Source organism: Arvicanthis niloticus, chromosome 26, assembly GCF_011762505.2.
Source record: "Arvicanthis niloticus isolate mArvNil1 chromosome 26, mArvNil1.pat.X, whole genome shotgun sequence".
NCBI classification, from domain to species: domain Eukaryota; kingdom Metazoa; phylum Chordata; class Mammalia; order Rodentia; family Muridae; genus Arvicanthis; species Arvicanthis niloticus.
In genome coordinates, this window is record NC_133434.1 from 25,061,782 (window position 1) to 25,088,913 (window position 27,132).

At 41.5% G+C, this 27,132-nt stretch overlaps 1 protein-coding gene across 4 annotated transcripts in view; it reads right to left on the reverse strand.

The window, feature by feature from the left end:
• Window positions 1–17,862, reverse strand: part of Dmxl2 (Dmx like 2) — a 144,472-nt gene extending 126,610 nt beyond the window's left edge. For 2 of the 4 annotated variants that reach the window (XM_076925250.1, XM_076925249.1), the window contains exon 1: window positions 17,559–17,862. In XM_076925250.1, coding sequence (XP_076781365.1) covers window positions 17,559–17,645 — 87 coding nt within the window. In that variant the 5' untranslated portion in view covers window positions 17,646–17,862. The remainder of the gene's footprint in view (window positions 1–17,558) is intronic. The other 2 variants (XM_076925252.1, XM_076925251.1) reach the window with 1 other exon arrangement.
• Window positions 17,863–27,132: the final 9,270 nt, after the last annotated feature.

The following is a 27,132-nucleotide window of genomic DNA, read 5'->3' on the forward strand; positions in this document are numbered from 1 at the left end:
GCATGCAGAAGTGTGTGTGTGTGTGTGTGTGTGTGTGTGTGTGTGTGTGTGTGTAGGAGCAAGCAACTGAAGCCCTGTATGTACGGAAGTTTACTATCTTTTAGTTCTTATAGCAGCAAGATAAGAAATTATTACTAAACTAAGTTTCCCCCAAGAAGCCAGACAAGACAGCTAGTAAAAGCCAAGTGGGTTCCAGTCAGTCATCAGGGTAGAAGGGGCAAGTGTGAGAAAAACAGAAAAAGAATTTTTAAAAGTTGAACCTTTGAAAAGATTCAAAGGGAAGCACATTTTTCTAATTCTGCAATGGTTCTCAAACCTGGCTGCATTGAACTTACCTAAGAAAATTGTTTAAAAATACATCCCAAACTTATTAAATCAGAAGTTTCTTATATAAAAGAACATAGGTTGATTAGAAGGATGACTACAAATTCAAGGCCAGCATGAACTACACCGTGTCAAATGAAACCATTTCTAAATCCAAAACTAAAATAACAACAAACTAGGCATGGTGGAAGGAACTAGCATGGTCTCAATCTTAGGGTAGGAGAGGTAGAGACAGGCAATGTAATAATTTTTGGTTCCAAAAATCTAAGTACAAAATAAATAAATAAATAAATAAATAAATAAATAAATAAATGTGGAGCTGAGAAAGGTAACATAGCCTCTCTGCTGATAATTTCCAGCTAGCAAGATAATGGATATAGAAACCTACTAGAAGGAAACTGAGTCAAAGGCAAGTGGATCTCAGAGTTTGAGGGACACAAAAAAAGTGTGAGTCCCAGGATAGCCAGGGATACATAGAGAAACCTTGTCTCAAAAAAAAAAAAAAAAAACCTTAAAATGTCATCTACAAAACCTATACATAATCTATAGTTACTAAAACTATTTTTACATTTCAGAAATCAAAAGTGATTTCGCTCTGTTCTGCACTTTAGAGCTTGGTTTTGTCTAGGAGCTGCACTGAGCAAATGTTAGCATAGCTCCAGGGAGTAGGGGGTGGGCTCTCTGTGCTATGTAAATGAGGCAGCTCTGACGTCACTGGGTGCGGCCTCTGATATCGCTGGTATGCAGATGCTTCACATGCGAAGGAGAGACAAGATTATTTCTGCAGCCTTGCCACATGGCTATGGCTCCAAAACAAAATGACCCTCTCCCTTCACTTTAAAAGGTTGTTTTCCACACTTGATAAAAAAAATTAGTACCATCTAGTAAAGGCTAACCATACTGTGAAATAGCATATTAAATTACCATGACAAAGCCGACACTGTCTCCTCTGCAGACCTGAGGTGGGCTGGAGTGAGGATGGAATGTGTATGGACTCCAGCCTCTCCCACTTCAGTTTTAGACAACTGCACTGACAGTGATATTATCATGACAAAAATCTAGTATTCATTTTATCCCAACCTCTCACACTTGTTATATATTTCAAATAAACTAAATACAAATGTCAGGTAAAAGGCAAGCATGCTGGCTCATGCTTGTCATCCCAGTTCTTGAGAACCTGTAAGGGAGGAGGATTACTTTGAGTTCCATGCCAGCCAGGGCCAAAGATTAAGACCTTGTCTCAAAACATCAGTAACAACAAAATTGAGTATAAAAACAAAAATGTTTGAATTTTTATATGATTCTGACTTTCCCTAAGAAAATACAAAATATAAATACAATGTGTCAATTACTGGTGAGGATGAAATCTAGGAAATGCCTCTTTAGGTAATTTCATCAGGGTGTACTGTATTCTGTAAACAAGCAAAGAACTAAAGAGAGTTAATCTGTGTCTCATGGTTATCCAAGTTACCTCCAGAAAACAGTCTTGGGAGGTGATATTGACTACGAATATGTCTAGCAGCCAAAAAGACAAGTACACACTGACTGATAAAATCTTCTCAAGAGGACAGGTACAGCCACACTTCCTTGGCCCCAACTAATCTCCTATAGTCCCAGCTAATCAGCATTGAGAAAGAAAAAAAAAAAAAAGGCGGTGGTGGCACGGACGCCTTTGATCCCAGCGCTTGGGAGGCAAAGGCAGGCAGATTTCTGAGTTCGAGGCCAGCCTGGTCTACAGAGTGAGTTCCAGGACAGCCAGGACTACACAGAGAAACCCTGTCTCGAAAAAGAGAGAGAGAGAGAGAGAGAGAGAGAGAGAGAGAGAGAGAGAGAGAGAGAATGAATGACTTAAAACCCACCAGCCTAGACAACATAGGGTGGATCTATCTAAGAAAGAAAGAAAGAACGAAAGAATAGAAGGACGGAAGGACAGAAGGAAGGAAGGAAGGAAGGAAGGAAGGAAGGAAGGAAGGAAGGAAGGAGGGAGGGAGGGAGGGAGGGAGGGAGGGAGGGGAGGGAAGAAAGGAAGGAAGGAAGAAAGGAAAGAAGGCAGGAAGGTAAAAGGTAAATACAGAAGAAGCAAGAAGGGCAAAAGAACAATAAGGACGTCTGAGAAGTCATAAGGGGTCATACTATTAACTACCTAAAGAGAAACTCATAATAAACATAATTCTATGTGTAAACATATACTTAATTTAAATGAGCTTTTCTTATCTGGACTGACAATGCTCCCTCCTAAAACTAATGACTATCTAGCAAAAACCTAAATACCAGACATGAAAAGGCCTCTTGTGTTATTGGTCAGAGCTCTCCAAGAGACATTTAAAACATATAGCCTATTGTTATTGCCCTTGGTTCTCCCCTAAAGGTAGAAAGTAAATCCTTATTGCTAAAGACACACTTCAGAAACAGGATCCAGAGACCCCTGAGCTGGATCTGAATGTATCCTCCCTGAGGGCTACCTTTCATGGTAGCAGAGGACACTAGGCAAGCTTCCAAAGAAGGAAAGAAACCAACAGTTCTACCCAGCTATAAACATCTGTAACTCAAAACAATGACCAGCATGGCAGCATAGCCCTAAAGGTGCAGCAGCAGCACACTCACCTTGGTGACTAACAGCTCTCCAATTGGACTTAAGACCTGCCCAACAAGAAGGAAATGCCTAGAACTGGAAACTGAGGCTAGTGAAGTCATAGATCTTAAAGAACCCTCAACCATTACTTTACTAACCAGCATACTCCCTAACTACCCTATAAACACTTGTCCAGTGTAGTCATCAGCCCTCCTCAAGAAAACTTCTCTTTGCAACCGATGAAGACAATTACAGAAAACCATACCCAATCAAAATGCAGGGTTGTGAATCCCAGTCCTGAATGTATGATACATCTATAAAACAACTCCAAAAGCTGAGGCCCAGGGAGCATTGCAGAAGAGGGGGCAAAAAGATTTAGGTGCCAGAGGATCAGAGAGTTTGCTGTGAGGACTATTCTCTCCTAGTCATGTGGAAAGCTACATTTGTGAAGCCTCACCAACAGGACTACCTACACCTACTGACATGTCAAAGAGCACAGACGAAAACCCCTGAGACCTTAACCCAACTAAGAAATGCTAAGAGGAAATACTATTTCTCCCAGTCAGCACTTCATAGCTGCCTATAGTTCTTTGTGGGGAGAGCACATCAATTGGTTATCCAATACCAAGCGGTCAGCCCTGAACTCACAGACATACAATTAACATACAGACTGAGCAGGTAATATTTAGGAATATACATATACATATGCATATATGTGTGGGCCAAGTGGAACTGTGCTACCAGACAAAAACTAGGAAGGTTGAGTGGATCCAGAAACCCCGGTAATTCTCATATCTGAGAATGGTAGGTGTTTCTATTCCCAACCCACCCCCCTCCTTGACCCAGTTCCTGTCCTGGAGCACGTGACCCCACATGAGGATCAGGATCGTGACAACACAGCACAGAGTTCTCCATGCTACTGAGGTATCTAGATGGGCGCTGAGGGCTTAGCCAATAAGCTTCCCTTTCTCAGACATTCCTTCCTGCAAAAGCTTTGAATCTCTGGTCCACCCTGAGTAAACTGTATGCATCTATTCTTCACTACAAATAAAATAAACAGTTTGGACAAGCAAGGACTGTCTCTTTCATCAAGAACCACAGTTCTTGGGGAAATGCCTTTGTCATACCTAAGCTGGAGTTCCCCATCGCCCCTCTTCCCCAACCCCAGGCTCACTGCAGGCCACAAACTCCCTCCATTCTGGACTCCTTGCAGTTCCCAACAGCAACTGGGTGCCCAGGAGTTAGGGAACCCCAGCTTCAGCCCCAGCCTAGTGGTTTCTCACCGGGCTGGGGCCCCTATTTTAGGCTGTGTTCCCCCACCCCTAAGCAGGTGTAGCATGGCTGAGAGGATGGAATGTAGCCTAGCACCTCTACATTCCGTCTGCCCCAGCAGCTTCACATACCCCAGCACGGTGGAACACCTATATGCATGCAGTAACAATTCAAAAAGGCCATGAATTTGAACAAGAGCAAGGGCATATGGGAGGGTTTGTAGGGAAGAAAGGAAGAGGAGACATGATGTCATTATATTATAATCTCAAAAACAAAGAAGACACCCTACTGCATTCTTCATTTCAGTCATCTAATTAAAATCCTAACTCCTTAGAATATTCTCAGACTTAAAAATTAGCTGGGTGTTTGTGGCACATGCTTGTAAATCCCATCACTCAGAGAAAATAACACATAAATTTAAATCAGAAAAGTATGACAGCTCATTATCCTTGATCAGCTTCCCACATAACTAAGGAGCAAGCACAGGCCCTTCATGAACTGCCCTGAATATAAGGGTAACTCAAATCAATCTTCGTCAACATGAATGGGATTCTACTGACACAATTCTGAAACTTCCTTTCATTTAACTAACAAATCTTGAAGAACTTTCCATTTTATCTCTGAAAGAAATACCTCACTTTTTAATTGTTTTAGATTATAATTACATCATTTTCCCCTTACTTTCCCTTACTCCTTCTATGTACTCTTCCTTGCTCTCTTTCAAATCATAAGTTATTTTCCTTAATTTTATATATATATATATATATGTATATATATATATACACACACACACATATATATATATATATACATACAAACACATATGTGTATATATATATGTGTGTGGATATATTTCCAAGTATATAAATGTTTATATATAGTTGTAAATATATAAATACAGCCCATTCTGTCCATATAATGTTACCTGTGTATGTTTTCAGGGCTGACCACTTGGTTCTACATAACCAGTCGCTGTCTCTTCCTAGGGAGCCTATCTCTCCTCTCAGCACCCCTTTACTGCCTGTAGCTCTCTGCACGGGGTTAAGGCCCCCTGAACGCTCCCCTTCCACATCACTATGTCTATGAGTATCACCCTTAGTCAACCTTCTTCTTACTAAGTGCATACTATGCCATTTTATAGTTTTGCCATAATTAATCTATGTTTCCTATCTTTTGCTACTGCAAATATTATTAAGAATCTAAATGACTGTCATGTGGCACATACCTTCTGTATTAAGGAAACTCAAGAAAAGTACCTAGGGGTTTAAAAGGCTCAGCAGTTAAGAACCATTTGTTTTTCTAGCCATAATAACTACAAAAGCCCCATGTTCACCTTCCAGCATTCACGGGGGCTCACAGCAAATGGTAATCCTAGCTCTAGGGGATCCATTATCTCTGGATGTTTGAGCATCTGCACCCACAAGAGATCACGCACATCCCCCCATCTCTCTTTCCTCTCCCCCCCCCCACAGATACACACATATACACACATACATATACACTCATACTCTCACATACATACACAAATAAAAATAGTAAAAGCAACGGGTGTGGTGGCACATGACTTTAGTCCCAGCACTCAGGAAGCAGAAGCAGGCTAATCTCTGTGAGTTCAAAAACAGGCCAGCCAGAGCTACATAGTGAGACTGTCTCCAAAATCCTAAAAGTTCTCTCCACAATCCTAAAAACATACTTTACTTCTAATGTGAATCACTCCAATGGCTGAATGTCCACTCAAGAATGCTAACTGGGAAAAACAGATTTATCTAAGTCAAAAATGAGAAAAACAGTGTGGTGAATTATGTCATGATAGCCACCTATGTTGGCACCCAAAAAACCCTTTATTTCAGAAAACATGAGGAATGCAAAATTATCAAATACTTGAAAATAGCAAGACAGGAAACTTGAGATCTGTAAAGACAAAAACCTACTGCCAGAAATATATTTTTGATGAAGTATTAACAAACAACCTTTCTCAGGTCTGAAGTGAGTTCAGTGACAAAGCACATGCTTTTCATGACCTGGGTTCCATCCCAGGACTTTCCCCTCAAAAGAAATGCTTCTTTCATAATTTTTTTAAAAATATTTTTAGCTTTACAATTTTTAACAAGTCAAAAACTAGCCAATTTTATATTAATAATAAAATACATGGAGCTATAACTAATTTCTAAATACTGAGTTAAGAAGGCAAGCCAAGTATTGTTGTACAAATCTATAATCTCAACAGTGAAAGGCTAAGACAGAAAAACTGCTAGCCTGGCCTATACATTGAGTTTTAGGCCAGCTAGAGCTACAGACTAAGATTCTTGGAGAGAGAAGTGGGGGGGAGGGAGAAGGAGAGAAAGAAAGAAAAAAGAAAAACTAAATTTAAAAAGATAATTAAAAAAAAAAAAACTCACAGTCCAAGCTAAGAATGCTCCTATATTTCTGACAAAGAAAACATGTTTACTAATGCTAGTAATAGCTAAAGGAAACATGAGACCTTGAAAAGCAAATGTGTAATAATTAACTAATTTGTTCTAATTAAGCATTATAAAACCGGCTTGTCTGCACTCTCACTAAAGGTAGGACAGTAGAAAACAAAATGTAAATAACTACTTTGCATGTCAGCACTAAGAATAAGCTATTCAAAGTACTAATTATGAAAAACTGCTAAAGTAAATCACAGTAAAATGAGGAAAAGAACAGCCCCAGGGACTGGTCAGCATGTATAAAAAATTAGGTGATATCTTTGGTCCTCAAATTTGTTCTCTTAGGCATAGAGTATAAAATACTTGTCCTGCAGAATAACAAAATACCTCAGGGTAAAAGGGCTAGAGAAAGAGGCCGGAGAGTAGAGGAGAAGGAAGCTGGGAAAAGTGGCGTGATCAAAGCATGCCCTACGCATGGACGGAAATGTCAATGACTATGCACTAGTAATTATTATTTTTTAAATGAGTGACAAAAACATTTAGTAAAAAGAAGAAAAGCTCAAAAAATAAAATAAAATGGCTACTTCAAAAAATAGAATGAACAATTTTTTCAGATATAAAACTATTATTAGAAAAAGGTGACCGAAAAGCTTTTCTCTCAATTTCTTTGTCTTCTTTTGTTTTTATTTTATGTGTTCTGCCTACATGTATGTCTGTCTATGTACCGTAAGTGCCCGGTGCCCAAGAAAGCCAGAAGACGTCGTCAGAACCCCAAGAACTAGAATTACAAATGATGGTAAGCACTATGTAGATGCTAGGAATTAAGCCCAAGTCCTCTGGAAGAGCCGTTCATGTTCTCAACTGCCAGCTCTCCACCACTAATGTCCTGTTTATTTTTGAGACAGTTCCAATAGATAAACCAAGATGCCCTTGAACTGTGATCCTCCTGCCTCAGCTGGGATTATAGGTGTGTACAATACCTGCCTTAATTTTGCTTTTACTTATATGTGTCTCTTGTTCTGAGCAAAGAAAAGTAAAGCTAAAAGACTCAAGATATTCAGAACGGGGATGTAAGGAAAACACAGACCTGTAGCAGGGAATGCAATAAAAATCAGTGGACAGCAGCCTGGAAAGACAGAAAGCAGAGTAACGATACAGTTTCTAACACAATCTTCCATGATCCTTAGACTGAACTGTGTAGCTAAAGAGATTAGGGCTTTTTGGTGCATGCCTGTAATCCCAGCACTCAGACAGATTGGGAGAAGTACCTCAGGTTCAAGGCCAGCCTGGTTATACACTGAGTTTCTAGCCAGTCAGAGTGACATGGAAAAGCTTGCCTCAAAAAAATAAAAACAAAAGACGGTGACAGGGTGCACACACCTGAAATACCAGCACTAGAGAACTAGAGATGCACAGATGCTAAGACAGGAGAATCACCACTGAGTACCACACAGGCCACAGGCCACAGGCCTCAACAACAGAGCAATAAAAGGCCAGCCAGGGCAACACAGTGAGACTCTTGAAAGCACAAACAAAACAAGGTGGGCATCCCTGAAAGAGTGGGTGGTAGGGGTTTCTAGTCAACAGCATACCCACCTCTTCCATCAGGGTCATTGCAGAGGGTCATTGCAATGAGTAAGCAGAAAGATGAGCGTTGGTCTCTACAGCTTCTAAGTTCTCAAAGACCTTAGCAGAAATACCAAGGTCTAAGGAAAGTACAGTGATACATTCTTCATCTCCATTTGTATTCTTTCCATCTACCTGGCAACCCTCTCCTTAATAGTGATCTGAGGCACTCCCCAAATAAGCCCACACATTCCTAACAACTACAGAAATGGAGAAACAGCAGAGTTCCAGTGTCTTCTTTCACATTCTATTTGTGATGATTTAACTGACATCACAGATTCTAGATGAAAATGAGTAAATATTTTAATAGCCTTTCCTAATGGTTTTTGTATCTTCTTTATAGTTTATGTCCTTATTTGTATGTAGCGTGTGTGCCACTGCCTGAATAAAGATCAAAGAGCAACTTGTGGGAGTCAGTTCTCTCTTCACCATGGGGGATCCAGGGAAAGAAACTCAGGCGACTGGGCTTGGCAACAAGTTCCTTGACACAGGGAGCTAACTCACCAGCCCTGAGTAGTACCCTGGCTCACTACTCACTATGTAGACAAGACTGACCTCTGCCTCCCCAATGCTAGGACTGCATGTGCTACCATGCCCAACTGATAAACGGTACTAGCTTAAAAATGAGACGTAGATAAGAAAATATCAGGCAACTTGTTTTTCCAAATGTTAGAATTACAGGCATATATCACCATATTCTGAAGTCATCAGTTCATATCATTATAGAAATGACCAGCTACGTGGACAAAGATGAACTAAGAAACAGAAACAGTAATACTTATAGTTACAGTTTATTAAAATTAAGAAATGCCACATCAAAGGTATGAAAACACATTGGTAGAACCTGGAAAATGTGGACTTCTAAGGTTCTCCCTTCTCAGAATTACACATAGCAAACTTCTTCCTCCACAACATATGTGAGGTGTTTTTGCCAAGGAACATGCACAGAGGACTAAAAGCCTAGGGCGGTTACACCAGCCTTTTGCCCATGCACAGCCAGCCACAATAATCCTAGCATCCCAGAAGGGAAACGCTGCAAGTTTATAAATTAAAAATCATATTCTAACAAACAATCTAGACAAGAGTGTTGAGTAAGATTCAGTAAGTACCCTGGGCATTCAGACTAAATTTACCAACAGTATTCCAGTACACAGATTCCCTGAGGCTAGTCAAGACAAAGGTTGGTTATCTATGGTGATTGCCTTTTCTGTGTACTGTAACTCTGGAATCCATATATCTTTTTTAAGCCTTGAATAGCTGTTGCCCGTCTAATTTTATGTTGATATGTCAGCCTGTGAAGAGTTTCTAAATATTAACCTATTTTAATATACAATATCAAAATATTATACTTTATAGCCAGGCACGGAGGCAAACATCTGTAATTTTGTCACTAAGAAAACAGGTGGGAAAATCACTGCAAGATCCAGGTCAGCCAAAAAAGTTGTATACTTTTATAGCATCATTGATTGCAAAAGAAAAGTCCTTATGCTGGGAAGCTATGATCTTCATTATACAAGTCACGTTTTCCAAACTTCTAACTGTAGCTTGATTTTTTAAGTATCTGAATAGCTTTGGTTTATCAAGTGGTCTTCCAAATAAAAGTGGAGTTCTGGGAATCAAAGGGTTCTAGCAGAGCTCCTAATTAAAACATGTCCTTAGTACACATTTTACATGGATGTGCATATCATTTGAAAAAGGTGTGTGTGCGTGGTGATGCACTTCCTTAGCCTTGATAGTGAGCCCAGCTGTCTGCCCTCTTTATGCTTTACTCTCAGACAGAGGCTCACTAAGTTCTGCAGGCTAGCCTTGAATGTACTCTGCAGCCTAGACTGCCCTAAAGTTATGGTCCTCCTGCCTTAGCCTCCCAAGTAGCTGTACAGCTCTGTACAACCAGAACCAGTAATTCCAGTAATTCCTTCTTGGATTATGGCTACTATATAAACTACATATGTTTGTCAACTGAGTAAACCAAACTTTTCATGTGCTGGTTCTCTGGATTTGAGTTTGTTGTTTTCATCTTGTTGGGGGTAGGGCAGTGCCTATGCCTGTACAAGTGCCACCCAGATACCTCAGATTTCCTAAAGTCACAGAGAAAAAATCACTATGATTTAATATAATTTACTATTTTTTTTTTTGTTTTTGTTTTTGTTTTTTTGTTTTTCGAGACAGGGTTTCTCTGTGTAGCCCTGGCTGTCCTGGAACTCACTCTGTAGACCAAGCTGGCCTCGAACTCAGAAATCTACCTGCCTCTGCCTCCCAAGTGCTGGGATTAAAGTCGGGCGCCACCACCACCCGGCTATAATTTACTATTATATCTGGGAAGAAACAATATTTAGAGAATGGGAAGAAAGTCTATCTATTTAGAAAAGAAAAAGAAAGGAGGAGCAGGAAGAGGAGGAGCTTCTGCTGCTGTTTCTCCTCCTGCTCCTGCTCTTGCTCCTCCCCACCCCATCTAAGATATTGTCATCTGTCCTTTAAGTCACCTCACCAAATTACCATATTCACTGAATGTCAGAGTCTATTCAGAAAGCCCTTTATAGCACTGTCTCTGTCAGGAGAAGGTTAACTGTCATGTGTGTGGGATTAGGGACATTAGAGAATCCTAAGCACTCAGACAAGAAGGGGAGCAGAAGTGCAGGAAACAGATTTGACATGTATATATACATCAACTCCTAGGATTACAATAAGCTATCTCTAAAAGAAAAAAAAAAAAAAAAGCCACACAACCTGTAGAAGTTTCTTAGTAATCTGTTTCTTAGTAGCAGGCTTATAAATTGACAGAATAAATTAAAGAGTTCCAGGTCAAACTCTTATGCAAATGAATCGTACAAACTCTAAAATTGGAAACCCTAAAATTTATACTAAAACCTTACAAACTTGCTTTAAAAAAAAAAACTAAACACATAGAAATGTACATAGAGTATTAAAAGCACTGACTAGTCTTCCAGAAGACCTAGATTCAATTCCCAGTACCCACAGGAATGAATGAAAGATGAATTGAATCATGTCTAACTCATCAGATCCAGCAATCCAACACCCTTGTCTAACCTCCTTGGGTTCTAAGCATGCATGTGGTGCATAAACATACATGCAGGCAAACAATCATACATATAAAATAATCTTTTAATTAAAAATGGGCAAATAATGCTTTGCTTTCTATCATCTGAAGAAATTCAACTGGCCAAGCATGACTCATTTACTGTGGTTGTTAACCAACATTCTGTGCTCCTTCTGAGATTAACTACCAAGAGTCTGATTTGTTATAAATCAATGGTTCTCAACCTTCCTAAACTAACATTCTTTAACACAGTTCCTCATGTTGTGGTGACCCCCACGATAAAATTATTTTCATTGCGACTTCATAACTGTAATTTTGCTATTGTTATGAGTTGAACTGTGAATATCTGACATGCAAAATGTCTGATATGCAACCCCTGTATGAGGGTTAACTTCTAAAGGGGTTTTGACCCCAAGTTGAGAACCACTGTTCTAAATTTTCCCAAGAATGTCTTGTGGGACACAGCTGTGATACCAGCATTTGTGAGGCTGGAATAGGAAAATTGCCAGTAGAACAGCCTGAGCGACACAGCAGGAAGAAGGGAAGTGGAGTGAGATGGTTCAGCAGGCAGAGACACCTACCACCAAGTCTGATGACCACACGGTAGAAAGCGATAACCAACTCCTACAAGTTGTCCTTTGACCTCCACATGCATGCCATGGCACGTGCATGTCCACACACTTACACACACTTAATAAATTAAGTAATGTAGCATTTTTTTTTTTTTTTTTTAAGGAAGAGGAGGGCACTCCTTGCCAGCTGTGAACCTACTACTTCAAAAGTTCTCTGAATGGGCTTTTGATGAAGCCTGAAATTTTAGAGCACCACACTATGGGCTCTCATGAGATAAGGCAACCGTCAATTAAGACCCAGGACTTGACCACACCATTTTATAGTACTGGCCCATCCTAACTCTGGCCCCAAAAAATTTCTCAAGAAATTCACTAAACGCATAGAGAGCACCTAATTCAAGAACTTCTGTTAACAGATGAAAAATATAAAAATGATTAGGTGATTTTTATCAAGATCCTACAAGTACTTACACTCCCATTGTGGAGGAAGGCATTCAGAACCACACCGGTTTCTGGGAAAATGCTAATCTTTCCTCCATCAGCACAAAAGCTAATTAACAATCTACACAGGGCCCAGTGTGGTGACACACTCCTTAAATCCCAGCACCCAGGAAGCAGAGTCAAGGGGATCTCTGTGATTTAGAGGCCAGCCTAGTCTACTAGTCTACGTATTAAGAGCTACAAAGTGAAACCTAACTTAAAAAAACAAAAAACAAAAACCACCTACAATCTACACAAGGCCTTAGAAGGGACTTAGAATTCACATTCACATACCAAACAACACTAAATGTAAACCCACAATGTTTGAAATACTACCTATCAACTCAAACAAAAACTTTCATTCCAAAACCAAGTAGGCCAGTTTCTCTTGGAAAAGAAATCTCTTCCAAATCTCTGAGTTGTCTTCTCCCTCACTCTAAGCATAGGTAGTCAACAGATATGAAGTGCCATATCTATTAATAACCAGCTAGTTCAGGAGCTTTTTTCTATCTAACTCTCTGATACCTCATCCAAAAGTAATCCCTCATTTCTCCTGAGTCCTCACAAGAAGTGCCTGCCTGCCTAGTCAGCAGTGGTTAATATATTCAACACTTCTAGATGTCTAAGTTCTACACTTCTCTACTTGTCTCCCTTAAGTCAGGGCTATGTCCTTTGGGGTTTTTTAATTTCCATGGAGTCTAGCCACCTATGTATTTAACAAACATGTGCTAAGTGTATAAACAGGTTGACTATTATTCTGTTATTGTTGATTATTATTTCTTGAAAAAAAAGCTCTTACTTCCCTAAATATTAAACTATTAAATTGTCATAATTCTACTGCTAAAATGTTACTCTACAGGAGAAATAACATTATCTTCTAATTTTTTGTATTTTAGTTTATTTTTATGTGTACTGGTGTTTTGGCTGCACATATACATGTCTGTAAACCATTTGCATGCCTGCTGCTGGCAGAGGAGAGAAGACATCAGGCCCCCTGGGACTATAGTTATAGACCGTTGTTTGTATATTCATATATCTGAATACACACACACACAGAGATCATAGAGAGGGGGAGGGAGTGGGCGCTGCCAAGTAAGGACTAGAATTGAACCTGGGTCTTCTGAAAGAACAGTCTGCTCTTAACTGGCAAGCAATCTCTCCAGCCCCTACCTTCTAATTCTTAAAGGAACAGTTTTTTATTCAGACCAACCTTTGAGTGGTATATTAATTAAAATTATTTTTTAATTGCAGGCCAAACATAGTGGCACATGTCTGCAATCGAAGTACTCCAAAGGCAGAGGTAAGGGGATCAATCTCAAATTCAGTCTAAGCTACCCAGCAAGACCCTACCTCAAAACAACAACAGAAGCCTATGAATAATATTGTAAAGCATATTTTTCACCATTCAAAGGGTATTTGCTACTTAATGGAGCCCTGTGGCTGAAAAAACAATTCCTACATGAAGAGAACATGCTTGCTAATCAGCTTCTGTGTTACTCCATCCTTGGCTTTTGCTGCTCTTGCTTTTGGAGAGTTTTAGTACTGATCTTCCCAAACTATATATAGTCTCATCTATCTGCCTATTCGTACTCATGTTCATTGTGTTTAAACTACCAATATATTATAAACTCCCTAAGAAAGAAAATGACTAATTTTGTAAACTTGGATCAAAGTGTTAAATTCATGTGAAGCTGAAATAACATCAACTGCCCTCATATATCTAAAAATATACACAGGACTCTCTATGGACAGATGGTGAATTTTAAAACTATATTAATAATCACATAATACCATTATTTTAATAAAGACTTTTTTCAAAAAAAGTAAACAATAAATGAGAAAACTATGTCTAATTTTAAAAGCCTCAGACTCATCTGAAGAGTATTTAAAGGCAACATACACACAATAAAGCTCAGACATGGGAGAGCATCTTTGGGCTACCCAGAATCTAACTTTCTTCAGAATAACTATTTCTAAAACTTAGGCAGTGGTGGTGCACGCCTTTAATCCCAGCACTTGAGAGGCAGAGGCAGGCGGATTTCTGAGCTTGAAATGACATGTCACTAGGCACACACCACAAACTTCACCGTGTTCATCCAGCATAAACTGGGACATCATGACATCATCAAGCAGCCACTCACAGCCAGTCATCCAAGCCCCCACTGCATGCAGTGAAATACACAGTGCACTCTTCCATTATTACAATGTCACAAGCATTGAAAAACTTACAACTCATATTCAATTTTTTTCAGTTTACAGATTCCAAGTAAATTATCTATTCTATTTTGAAAGGGTCCCAAATACATCAGGCAACACATCAACCAAGAACCACTGGCTAGCTGCAAAGCAGACTTTCCTTCTATACCACCTGCACCTACAGGAAAACACACACAAACACACACGCACAAGCACACAGAAACAGTACAAAGCAGGCTGTTAAGAAGAAAACTGACAAAGCCCACCAAATGAAGAGTCACAAGACTCACTCCAGCCATGCCTAGCAGTCCTTTAGTCACCTGATCCAGAACTGCAGGCTTTTTTATCAAACATAAACTATAAAATCAGCTGGCACACTCTATGTAAAGAGACTTTATTTTCTGTAATTTTATCTTTACTATACATAGTTTTTGAGGTATTTTTAGTTGACTCTGGAATGCTTGAAAATGGATAAGTATTCTATCTTTAAGCAAATATTGTTTTTATAGTGCCCAGAAGATCATTTCTAGTTCACAGCAAGGTAACTGGAGCATGGCATTCATAATTAAGATATTAAAATGAAACATGTGCAAACAGATTTGTATTTGCACTTGCCAAAGGGTCAAAATAAGGTTGTCACAGCCAGCATTCTAAACCAAATAAATTCTCAAGCTGTAGCTGAGAGAATGATAAGCAAGGCTGTCCCAATGGACATGAATATGTAGTCTGCAGGGCACATGAGCTGGCTCAGGGGTCAAGGGCAGAGGACTTGAAGTCTGTGGCCAGCACCCATGGCAGGTGGCTCCTTATAACTTCTCTCCAAGGGATCTGAGCCCTCCAGTCTCTAAGGGTACCTGTGCTCACCTGCACAGACCCACAAACTAGCATCCAAACATACACATAATTTAAAACAAAATAAATATTTTAAAATGTACGCTTCGGTAAGATCATATGTCACAGAGGGACCAATGTGAAGAGCAGAGTCAAACAAAGTGAAAGACAGCAGGACATCTGACAACGATTTCTCAATGTGGCTACCAGGGAAGGGGCATGATCGAATGATACTCAAAAAACAACAAACAAAAAAAACACCCTAGCAGCTCTGAGAAGAAATGAACCAATCACTGAGATGAGTGATAGGAATCCCTTCTGGGAGCTTTCACACTAACACAAGGTTCGCCAACGAGGTGGTGACTACAGACATTGAAAGGGGTAAATCTGGTAGACATTACACAATCAGACTTGGTGACAGAATTCAAGTGGGAACTATGGCCACAAATGGCCTGTAGCATACCTGTACCTGCAAAGAGCACTGATGTTCTTACACTGACTGGCCTTTCCAGGCAGGAGCTAGTTTAACTCTGTAAACCAGCTCTGCAGGGAGCTGAGAGGAACATTATTTTTTGGTGTTGTTTCATTTATTTTAAGCACAGGTTCATACCTCTACCAGCTAAGTACTACAGGACTACAGGTGTGTGTGCCACCACACCCAGCTAATGCTCCACTTTTAGGTGGACCCCGCCGTAAACTACCATTACCCCACCAGGGGAAACATTCATAATCAAAAGTCCAGATTTACTTCTTGAAGGAAACCCACTCCTGGGATCCTAGGGGACTTCCTCCTCCTCTACACACTAAAAGACACAAAAGTATTTTTTTTCTCTGTTCTCCAAATAGTCCCCACAAGCTCCTGTCTATGTTAATATTATTGGGCTGGTATTTTTTTTTTAAACAATTTTCGTTGTGGGGGAGGGGCAAACATGAATACACAGTAAGCATATGGAGGTCTGAGGGCGACCTGACATGAGTTTGTCCTCTCTTCCCACCATATGAGCCATGAGGAGGTTGAATTCAAGTCTCTAAGTTTGGTGGCAAGCACTTTTACCCAGCAAGCCATCTCACAGGGCCCTATACGGATGTTTTAAGTCACATGTGTAGCAAAAACAGCACCACTGATAGTGATAGAATAATATGTCAAACAACTCTAATTTTAAAGTATTGTTTCAAAACTAGAACAAAGCTGAGCTGACTACATTTTAAAATTAATAAGGCCAAGAAGCAACCTTATTGTTTTTTTTAATGAATCACAAAACATCAAAGACAGATAAAGTGTTCCAGAATGCAGTGCTACATGATTCTGCAGTTTTGCTGTAATTTTTTTCTGCAGTTTTAAAAACATGCTGCTGTAAAGTAGACATCAAATCAAATGGTTTCCGTTGTCTAAAAAGCATATTACTAAGCAATATCCAATTTTATTAAGCATAATGACTATCAATATGTACTTAATAGAGGTCTCACTAATACAATTCCTTCTAAGAAGGACCATGTATTTTATATTTAAAAAAACTCATTATTAATCCGTGTCAATCTTACAAAATAATCTCTGTGAGAGCTTGACTTTAACAGCCTATTCTCAAAAAAAGGATTGATGAATCCCACCCATCTGGTTGAGAAACTGTCTATGTCGTGTAGGTAGGTGCTAGTTTCCAAAACGTTATGTTTACATACATCCTTATCACACGCCCAAGTAAAGTCATAAAATGTAACACTGCTTCAGGCTTAAAAAAAAAAAAAAATACCTTGTAAAGACTAAGTGGATTACCGAAACGGAACCTTGAGCTAGATAAGATAGGCCACTCGTGAAAAGGTGACTTCCATTCTAACTCTTTCAGGGAGAGAGCGGATTTTTACATTCCCTTGTGCTAAGATTCTACCTTGGGAGATACAGAGGGCGCGTTTAAAGCCGCAGGCTGGTCGGGGAGCCAAGGAGCAGCACCGCCTCCATACCCTGAGACCAAGACGGTTCGCTGCCAGACGGGAGCAGGTGGAAGCCGCCCCGGGCTTCGGCGCTGCCACCTTCACCAGGCACCGCAGACCCCGGGGCTGCCCCGAACCTTCCATCCCCCGCCACCCGCGCACTCACCGGGAGGACGAGGGTGGGGATTCCTCATCCTCATCCTCCCCCCGCCCCCGTCCAAGCCCAGAGCCGAGGGGGCGTGGGTGGGCCCGTCGCTCGCGGCCCTACGGGAGGCCCCAGCTCTGCTCACCGTGAAGGGGACGTCCCCGACGCTGCCCACCGAATAGCAGTTGTCTCCAGGGTTGACAGCCCCGGTGAGGACCTGATGCAGATGCATCTCGGGATTCCGGCTGGACCGAGCTCTGCGCTAGAGGAGGACGAGCCCCGCGCCCGGCCGCAGCCGCTTCCTGTGCGTCCTCGGGACTCAGCGCCCCGCTCGCCTGTCGCCTGCCGGCCGCCGCCAGGCCATGAGAGGCTCCGGCCGCCGCAGCCCGACCGCCGCTCGGCTGCGGAAATGCCCGGATGCTCCCACGGCCTGCCGCACCGGCGCACAGTGCGGGCGCAGGGCCGCGGCGCGTGCGAGGCGGGGGCGGCGCCGGGGAGCGCGCAAGCGGGGCGCGTGAGAGGCCGTCACGCCGCGCGCCAGGGAGAGGCCGGCGCCGCGGGAACGCGACGCGGAGGAAAAAGAACGCGCTCACACTCGCAGCCGCGCTCTCGGAGCCGCGCGTGCGCGCGCGCGCGCCACCGTCTCCAGGACGACTATGCGCGCCGCGTCGCGCGGACCCTCTGTGCCGGTTGCGCGCGCAGACGTGCGGGAGTTCCCTGCGAGCCCGCCGCCCAGACCTCCGGGGGCGGGGCCAGGGGGCCGGGCTGTTTTGCTAAGTGTTTAAGCGTCTCTCGAGGACAATGCGTGCTGGTCAGCACCACTGACCTCAGGGGAAGGACACTACCATCACTGGGCAATCCCATGATCTTAAGGTCCTTCTGTCTGTTTTAAAATACCCGGCATTTTACAGCCTTTAAGGGAAGCTGAACTCCCCCGACAGCAAATTGTTTTGCTCACACTTTTTCTCACGCGTCCCCCTAGAGACCCGTGATCCCTCAGTCTAGAGGCGTTTTCCCCCAGTGTGTGATGTCATGAAGTCGCAGAATCGCCTGCTTTTCCAGGCTGTCTGCTAAATTGAAATCAGATCTCTGCACCCCCACCCCTTCCACCCCCGGTCAACTGGTCAATTCATTGCGATTTTTAGCTCAGGTTGTAGAGAAGAAACCGCGACATGGAAAAAGGTTAAAGAAGAAAATTTTTAAGACCAAACAAGCACAAGGTTTACAACAGATACAAAAATCGATGAGATCACAATATGTTAACTAGGGATCTGGAAGAATCCCTCTGAGAACATAGAGTAATGAGTCCCTGGATCCAATTTTGACAGGCTAGGAGCAACTAGAGATGAAGCATTACAATAGGGAAATTAAGATGAGCTAGAGAGTAAGATGGCTGGGGGAGGCACTAAGTTTAATGCTTAACCCAGGTGGTACTGTGTATCAGTTAGGGAAAAGATGATAATTAACAAGAAATAAATGCGCCCGGAGGTCTGTGTCTGTGTGCTTTCGAGACACTGAATCCACTGAGAAGCCCAGATTTTGTTCTGCCTATCCTGAAGGCTATCAACTACTTCTGAGCTGAAATTTATAATCAGAGCTACTTTGAAAAGGTGACTATGCAGCGCATCCGAGCGTTAAGCCGAGGGTGAGGAGAATGGAGGCAGATTCGGCTTGTTTACTATTCCGGGGAAAGCAGCAGAAGTAACCAACTAATTCCCAACAACCTAAGGCATATCGCTTTTCATCTATAGTGGCATAAACCACCAGGCTAAAATGTCGAAGTACTCCCCACCTCCACCCATCCCCATGCACCTCATCAGCTCCCCAGAGCCCTCTTCCCCTGTTGCCTCCCATGTGCATTCGCTCTCCAATCCATTCAGAGAAACATTTTTCTGTTTGGTCTGGGGAGGGCTGACAAGCGAAGCCAATACCTGGCCCAGGCTAGGTAAGCCCTCTGTCGCTGAGATACCTCCACCAGCCCAGAGAAACCATTTTAATCTCTAGCTGTTCCCATTCCCTATGAGTTAAAGTCCACATTCCTCAGCTTGTCTGACAATCTGTTCAATCTGGTTTTACTTAATCTTCCTGTTTTATCTCAGGCTGTTCTATTACCCACTAGTCTCCAGCCCCCCTGAATTAATGCCCCCTCCAGAGCATTCTAGTTTTTTTTTTTTCAAGCTTCTTTGACTTTACTCATGCTTTTTGTACTCTCTGGCATGCCTTCCTCCCCTTGTTGACCTGAGAAGCCATATTGTAATTAAGTCACCTTGACTATCTCCAAATACCTTAAGGCTTTGTGACACACATAACACACACCCCATAATAATGTTTGTTTATGCTGGGTCTTTGTTTACTAGATTCCATAGACGTTTCAAGTTAAGGTCAGTATTTAATTTTCCCTAGTACTAGAATTGTAATGCTTTTTTGGCATATAAGAGTTAAAGATAAATAACAGCTTCCAGCCAGCCAGGCATGGTAGCACATACCTATAATTCCCAGAATTACAGAGCCTGAGGCAGTAGTACTGCTTTAAAGTCAGGGCTAGCCTGAGCTACATAATAAATTCAAAGCCAACCTAAAGTATATAGCCAGATCCTGTCCAAAAAAAATCCTCATACTAAATTTGTTGTCATTTCTATCTTTTTATCTTTTGACACTACATGCAATTTACTGAATTCTGGGAAATCATTGATTCTGTGTATTTAGTGACAGACAGCTGACCATGAATGAAAGATAGAAAGCTATGTCACAAAAAAAAAAAAAACCTCATTAAAGATATGACAGCAAAACAAAAGTTATCATAACCCACGTTGTGCATGAATAAACATGAAAATAAATACTAGAGTTGTTCTCTTGTCGTAGCAACTTCTAGTGCACGTGCGGGCATAACATGAATCTGTAAAAACTGTGTAAAGTGGCTAAATACAATAAATTAAGATAAATTTCTGTATAAGAAAGTTTAATTCCTGTAGATAAGTTTTCCTGCCAGGCAGTGACAATTCACACCTTTAATCCCAGCACTTGGGAGGAAAAAGGAGGTGGATCTCAGTGAGTTCAAAGCCAGCCTAGTCTACAAAGCAAGTTCCAGGACAGCCAGGGTTACACAGAGGAACCCTTGGGAGCAAAAAATCAGTAGAAACTAGAAAAAAAGTAGAATAACAATTTGAAGCAATTCTAACTCTATATTCACAAGCAGAGGCCAAGTGTTTAATGTCAAATAACAGAAAAAAATGGAAGGTGTGTTATAGACGCCAGTTTTAGGAAGAACAAATATTGAGCAAGAAGGAAACAATGTCAGAAGAAGTTCAAGCTAGGTGTGTCAGCTCGCTCCTGCAATCCAGGAAGCTGGGCCAACAGATCTCCTTGCAAGATTCTATCTCTAAATAGCAAACGATCTCAATCTCCACACTCACAACCGAAAGAAATAGCATTTTACAGCCTGGAAGCCTGAAACCCATGCTTCCGGGAGAGCTCAACCAGTAAAGAGCTTGACTCAAAAGCAGGAGGATTTGAGTTCAATCCCTAGAATGCAGTTTAAAAAGGAAGGAGGGGGAAAAGCAGGTGTAGTGGTACATGCTTGTAATTCCAGCACAGGGGAAGACTCAGAGACCCCGTCAAAAAAACAAACAAACAAAAAAACTAAAACAAAACAAGATAGCCCACTCCTAAGAAAAAACATACAAGGTGGACGTCTAGATAGACAGATGGACAGACGGACGGACGGACAAGCACGGGACAGACAGGCACGCATGCACACACACACGAACCCACTGTTAATATTAGATTGTGGATGAAGTTTCACTGCATTAAGAAACGGAGACAACCCCAGTATCAGACAAACCATCCCAAGATTGACTATAGTGTTACTGAGTTCTCATCACTTAAGAATTTCACAGCTGGGTCTTGCTTTGTAACATTCCATGATGTGTGGATTCATTCACAGGACTGTGAAGCAGAGCTCTTCCTTGTCCTCAAAAATCTCAAGCTGGCTTCCTTAAATGACTGTGTCTCAGGACTGCAGATGGCCAGATAAGTCTCCCAGATCGTCACCAATCCTTGTGTTGTCCAGTCTGGCCTCCCCTAAACTCACTCTCAGCCAATAGTTTCTTAAATAGTCCACCATTTCATTTCTTCTTTATCCATTTGCTCTTCTGCAAGGATCTATAGATAAAGAAAGTTCTTACTGATTTGGAAATGGCTGTCTGGCCTGGAACTTTTGAGAAGGACGAGACAGACCTCAAACTGACAGAGATACAGCTGAGCTGAGATTAAAAGCTCCTTTAAATTAACAAAGCATTCGGCTCGAGAGAGGACTCAGTGTTTTAGAGCTCTGGCTGTTCTTCCAGATGACTTGGGTTTGATTCCCAGCACTAAAATGGCAGCTTACAACCATCTGTAACTCCAGGGGATCCAATGACACCCTCTTCTGGCTTCTGCAGGCAGCAGAAATGCCTATGGGGTGTATACATGCAAGCAAAACATGAATTCAAGTAAAATAAAGTTTTTAAAAAATAAATTAACAAAGCAAGCAAACAATTGTAACTCCCTCAAGTCCTCATGGTTCTGGTTGGTTTTGAAGCAGAGTCTCAGGCAGCCCATGCTGGGCCTCCAACTCAGAATGTAAGCTGAGCTGAACTTAGCTGTTGCTTCTTCTGCTTGCTCCCTTTTAGTGTTGGAATCACAGGCATGCACCACTATGACCACTACCAGTTCCACAGGTTTTAAGAGTAAATGCCGGAAGGTTGGATTTAATGACACTTTAAATGTCAGTGGGCCTTAGCTTCCCAGCAGTAATCACAAAACCCACGCCCAAAATGTAGTGGCTGACAATAACAATAAACAGTATCTCAGTGTCTGTGGGTAAAGAATTCCATACTAGCTTAGGTGGAAGGTTCGGATTCAGATACAGTGAAAAATGTCAGCTTGATAGGAAACAAAAGAAGTTTGATTCAAAAGCCTGCACACCACTTGATTCCATTTCTTTACAACTTTACAGTGTATTGATATGGTTTCCTTGGGCAGAAGGTGGAACAGAAAATAACTCTTAATGTGCATAGGGTTGCTTTTTGACATGATATACATAAATGTTTTAAAATAAAATTGTAGTCATGGTATTTCTGCAAATTTATCAGAAATCATTGACTAATATAGCTGGAATAAATGAGTTTTATGGCAAATAATTTTTATTTTTTTATTTTTATTTATAGTTATAGAAAAGGGGACGGGGTGGGGCAGAAGTATGGGAAGGGGAGAACTAAAGAAACATAGGTATCCAGGGGAGAGAGGAGAAGGGCTAGGAGATGTCTCCGTGGTTAAGAGTACTGGCTGCTTGCTCTTCCAGAGACGTAGGTTCAATTCCCAGAATCCATATGACGGCTCCTAACGTCTGTAACACCTTGGAATATAAGAATGGGGAGTTCCAGGACATCTGACATCCTTTTCTAAGTCTCTGAAAGCACTAGGGATACACACAGCACATAGACATACAATGCAGCCAAAACACCTATACACGTAAAAATTAATTTAAACAAACAAACAAAAAAAAGAAATGAGAAAAATTCTTGTGAGGTGGAAGAGCTCTAGATTGCTATGTTTCCCTCCTTCATGTCAGCCTACAGTAATAAATTGATTTGGTGACCTCACATGCACTTCACCATTTAACTCAAACCTTAGGTCTTTAGTTTTGTTTTGTTTTGTTTTGTTTTTCTCACACAAGGTAATTTTCAAACACCCTTCTTTGAGGCAGTAATGAGTCTTTCTGAATGAAATGAAATTCATGTTTTTATTGCCATAAGAGGGTGAGTTTTCATGGGTTACTTTGTTACTAGGCTACGGGAAGATTAATCATCTTTAGAAGAAGGTGAAAAGGATGGCTTGTTTTTGCATACTTATGCTGTAAAAAGTACTAGGCATAATGGTCCACACTTACAATCTCAGGACTCAGGAGGCAGAAACAGGACAGTCACACAAGCTGGAGGGCAGCCTGATTACAGAACAAGTTACAGGCCAAGGATACATAGGAAGACCCTGTCTCAGAAAGCAAAAATGAAAGGACTGATTTACTCTAAATCTTTCCTTCCTTCCCTCCTTTCTTTCTTTCTTTCTTTCTTTCTTTCTTTCTTTCTTTCTTTCTTTCCTTTTTTAAGACAAGAATCTTTTTGTCTAGTCCTGGCAATCCTAGAACTCTAGACCATCATCATGTGTGCTGGGATTTAAGGCATGGTCCCTATTCCAAACACACAGATTCATTGTAAATTAGCACTTAAGTGAGAGCTAATTTTTAAAACATCTTGTCATTTAGTAGTTACTTTGTAGAGATACTATTTATCTTTCCAACTTCATCTTCCAAGACCTTTGATCTCTAAACAGATAGTCCTACCACTACCCTGGAGTGGAAATCCCCGTTAATCTTTCAAGCCTCTGGACACTGGTCACTTCCCCCTTCTAGAAGCTCCCTCATCACCACACTAGCTGTTTAATTTCTACTCTTCTTTACACAATGTTTTGAATTCAGGTCACAGGCTCTGTAAAACTGTAAAACTCCTTCTGCCTCCAACACACACACCACACACCACACACACACACACACACACACACACACACACACACACGGCTTAGATTCCTTCTTTATGCCCTCCTTTTCTCCCTGGAGAGGAGAGACAGCCTTGACCATGTAGGTCACTGGTTGCCTCCCCTACTGTCTCCTTTCTCCTCATCAGGACCCCAGTTTTTATGTAAAAAATAGATTGAGAATAAGTGAAAGAGGGGAGTTATGTTCCCCAGACTACCTTGTTGCAATTTAGACTTGTGGCTACATTATAATAAATGAGCCAAAATAAAGTGCTTTCTAGAAATGTTTCTTCTAAAGCAGTTGTGCTGGCTAGTTTTTATGTCAACTTAATACAAGCTAGAGTCATTTGGGAAGAGGGAGCCTTATTTGAAAAATTGCCCCTATCAGATTGGCCCGTAGGCAAACTTGTGGGGCAGATCTTTTTAAATCAGTGGTTAAAAGTTAGAGGGTTCAGTCCATTGTGGGCAGTGCCACCCCGGAGAATGTGGTCCTGGAGTGTATAAGAAAGCAGGCTGAACAAGCCATAGGGAATAAGCCAGCGAACAGCACTCCTCCATGGCATTCCTACCTTGACTTGCTGGACTACAAACTGTAAGCTGAAGTAAATCCTTTCAGCCCTCCCCAGGTCGCTTTTGCTCATGGTGTTTTATCACAGTAATAGAAACGTGAACCAAGAGGGCACTTACATCCCTTCTATCACTGCCTTCTTTCTCGTTCTCTCCTGTTTCCTTCAAACGTGGAGACGATGATTGGAGCTCCATCCACCCTAGAAGATGAGGATGAGGAGCCAACACCAGGAGTGACAGAAGAGAACAGTGAAAGTCTCAAATGAGTCCTAGGAGATGGAGAACTCTAACCAGCCCTGGCCTCGTTGTTGTTGTTGTTGTTGTTGTTGTTGTTGTTGTTACTATTATTATTGTTGCTACTGTTATTGTTACTATTATTGTTGTTATTATTGTTGTTGCTACTGTTGTTGTTACTATTGTTGTTATTATTATTATTATTATTATTATTATTACATTTACTTATTTATTTGTATGTGTGTGTACATGTACCATGGAACAGGTGTGGAGAGGACAACTTTGGGGGAGTCAGCGTTCTTCTTCCTTCATGTGGGTCCCAGTGATCAAACTCAGGTCATCAGGCTTGGCAGCAAGTGCCTTTATCTGCTGAGCCATATCCTCAGCCATCACCACCACCATCCTCCTCCTCATTATTATGGTTTTGATTGTTTGCTTTAACATGGTCTACAAAGCAAGTTCCATGCCAGCCAGAGCTACGCAGTGAGACACTGTCTCAAAAGAAAAAGAGATATTTACTAAGCCAAGTCTCACAGGTAGTTCGGGATTTGCATACCTTCTTGAAGCATCAGGAACAAAATATTATATTTTATGGGGAAGGCCAGATAGCGGTTACAGGATTAGAGGCTGGGGGTCATTGGTAAAAGATTAGGGTTGAGCAAAGTTGGAATTAGTCGCTGAGTTAGTCTTGGTCTAATGAAAAGACAGCAGGCCATGTTAGGCCTCTAGAGAAAAACTGGTTTTGCTGGGATGGAGCTTAGGCAGGATGTAATTTTAAACTGAGAAGAGCGGGTTAATTTGATCATAGACTTAGAGAGCAAAAGGACCTTGCTAGGTTCTTCTAGTTGCTGAGAAAAAAAAGTGACTCATGCAATAAACAAGTGTCGTGGTATTATTGTGTTGTGGAGATCTCCAAAGTAACCATACTCTGCAGGACAGAATAACACAGTCAGAGGCTGGATTTCCTAACACCATAGGGACAGAGGGAAGTGAGAAATGAAGAAATGGTGTTCTCTCTTGCATGAAAGAATTCATAGCGGAAATCAGAAGTGTGGAGACGTCTGGGAACTGGTTTCTGGTGGAGGTAGAATGTGTGCGCTCCTGTACTAGCAGTTAACAAAACAAACAAACAAACAAACAAAACCTGGTGCTGTCAACTGACTCAGCTTTACTCCTCAATGTGAATTCTGCTCGCTTGTTTGTACAGACATATCCCAGTGGTCAGTAACACTTTCACCTCTGAAGCACCATCATTTAAAAGGATACATGAAAGGTTTTATTAAGCTTTTCCACCTTGTATTAAAAAGAGATTATTTTCTTCATACACTCTATACTGATTACACTTTCCCCTCCCTGAACTCCTCCCAGTTCCTCCCCCACTCCCCTACCCAGATCCACTTCCTTTCTGTCTCAGGTCAGGAAAAAAAACAGGCTTCTAAGAGGTAACAACAAGCCGGGCAGTGGTGGCACACACACCTTTAATCCCAGCACTTGGGAGGCAGAGGCAGGCAGATTTCTGAGTTCGAGGCCAGCCTGGTCTACAGTGAGTTCCAGGACAGCCAGGACTACACAGAAAAACCCTGTCTCGAAAAACAAACAAACAAACACAAAGAGAGAGAGAGAAAAGGCACTAGAGTCAGAGACCAACTCGCTCACACACTCAGCTATGCCATAAAAAAACTAAACTGAAAGATATATCCACAGAGGGCCTGGTGCAGACCTGTGCAGGCCCTGTGCTTGTGGCTTCATTCTGAATTCATATAAGCTTTGCTCAGTTGATTTAGGGGACCTTGTTCTTAGTGAGCTTTTGAAAAAAAAAAAAATAGATTGTTAAAAAACAAAAACTGTTCACCTATGGATAAGTTGATTAAATAAAATATACTATAAACATACAAGAGAAATTACTCCATTGAAATATGGTGTAGGGGTGCTCACACATGCTATAACATGAGTGAAACTCAAAAATGTGCTTGGCTTCAATAAAAGAAGCAAGGCAGGAAAAACGACTCATGTCTGTAATTTCAGTACTTGGAAAGATGAGGTACAAAGACTAGGTGTTCAATGTTGTCCACAACTGCATAACAAATTTAAGGCTAGCCTGGGCTACATGAGATTCTATCTCAAAAAAAAAGCAGAAGAAGAAGAAGGAGGAGGAGGAAGAGGAGGAGGAGGAGAAGGAGGAGGAGGAAGAGGAGGAGGAGGAGGAGGAGGAGGAGGAGGAGGAGGAGGAGGAGGAGGAGGAAAGAACAAGAAGGAGGAGGAGGAGGAGGAGGAGGAGAGAAGAAGAAGAAGAAGAAGAGGAAGAGGAGGAAGAAGAGGAAGAAGAAGACAAAATAGATGAGTAAAAA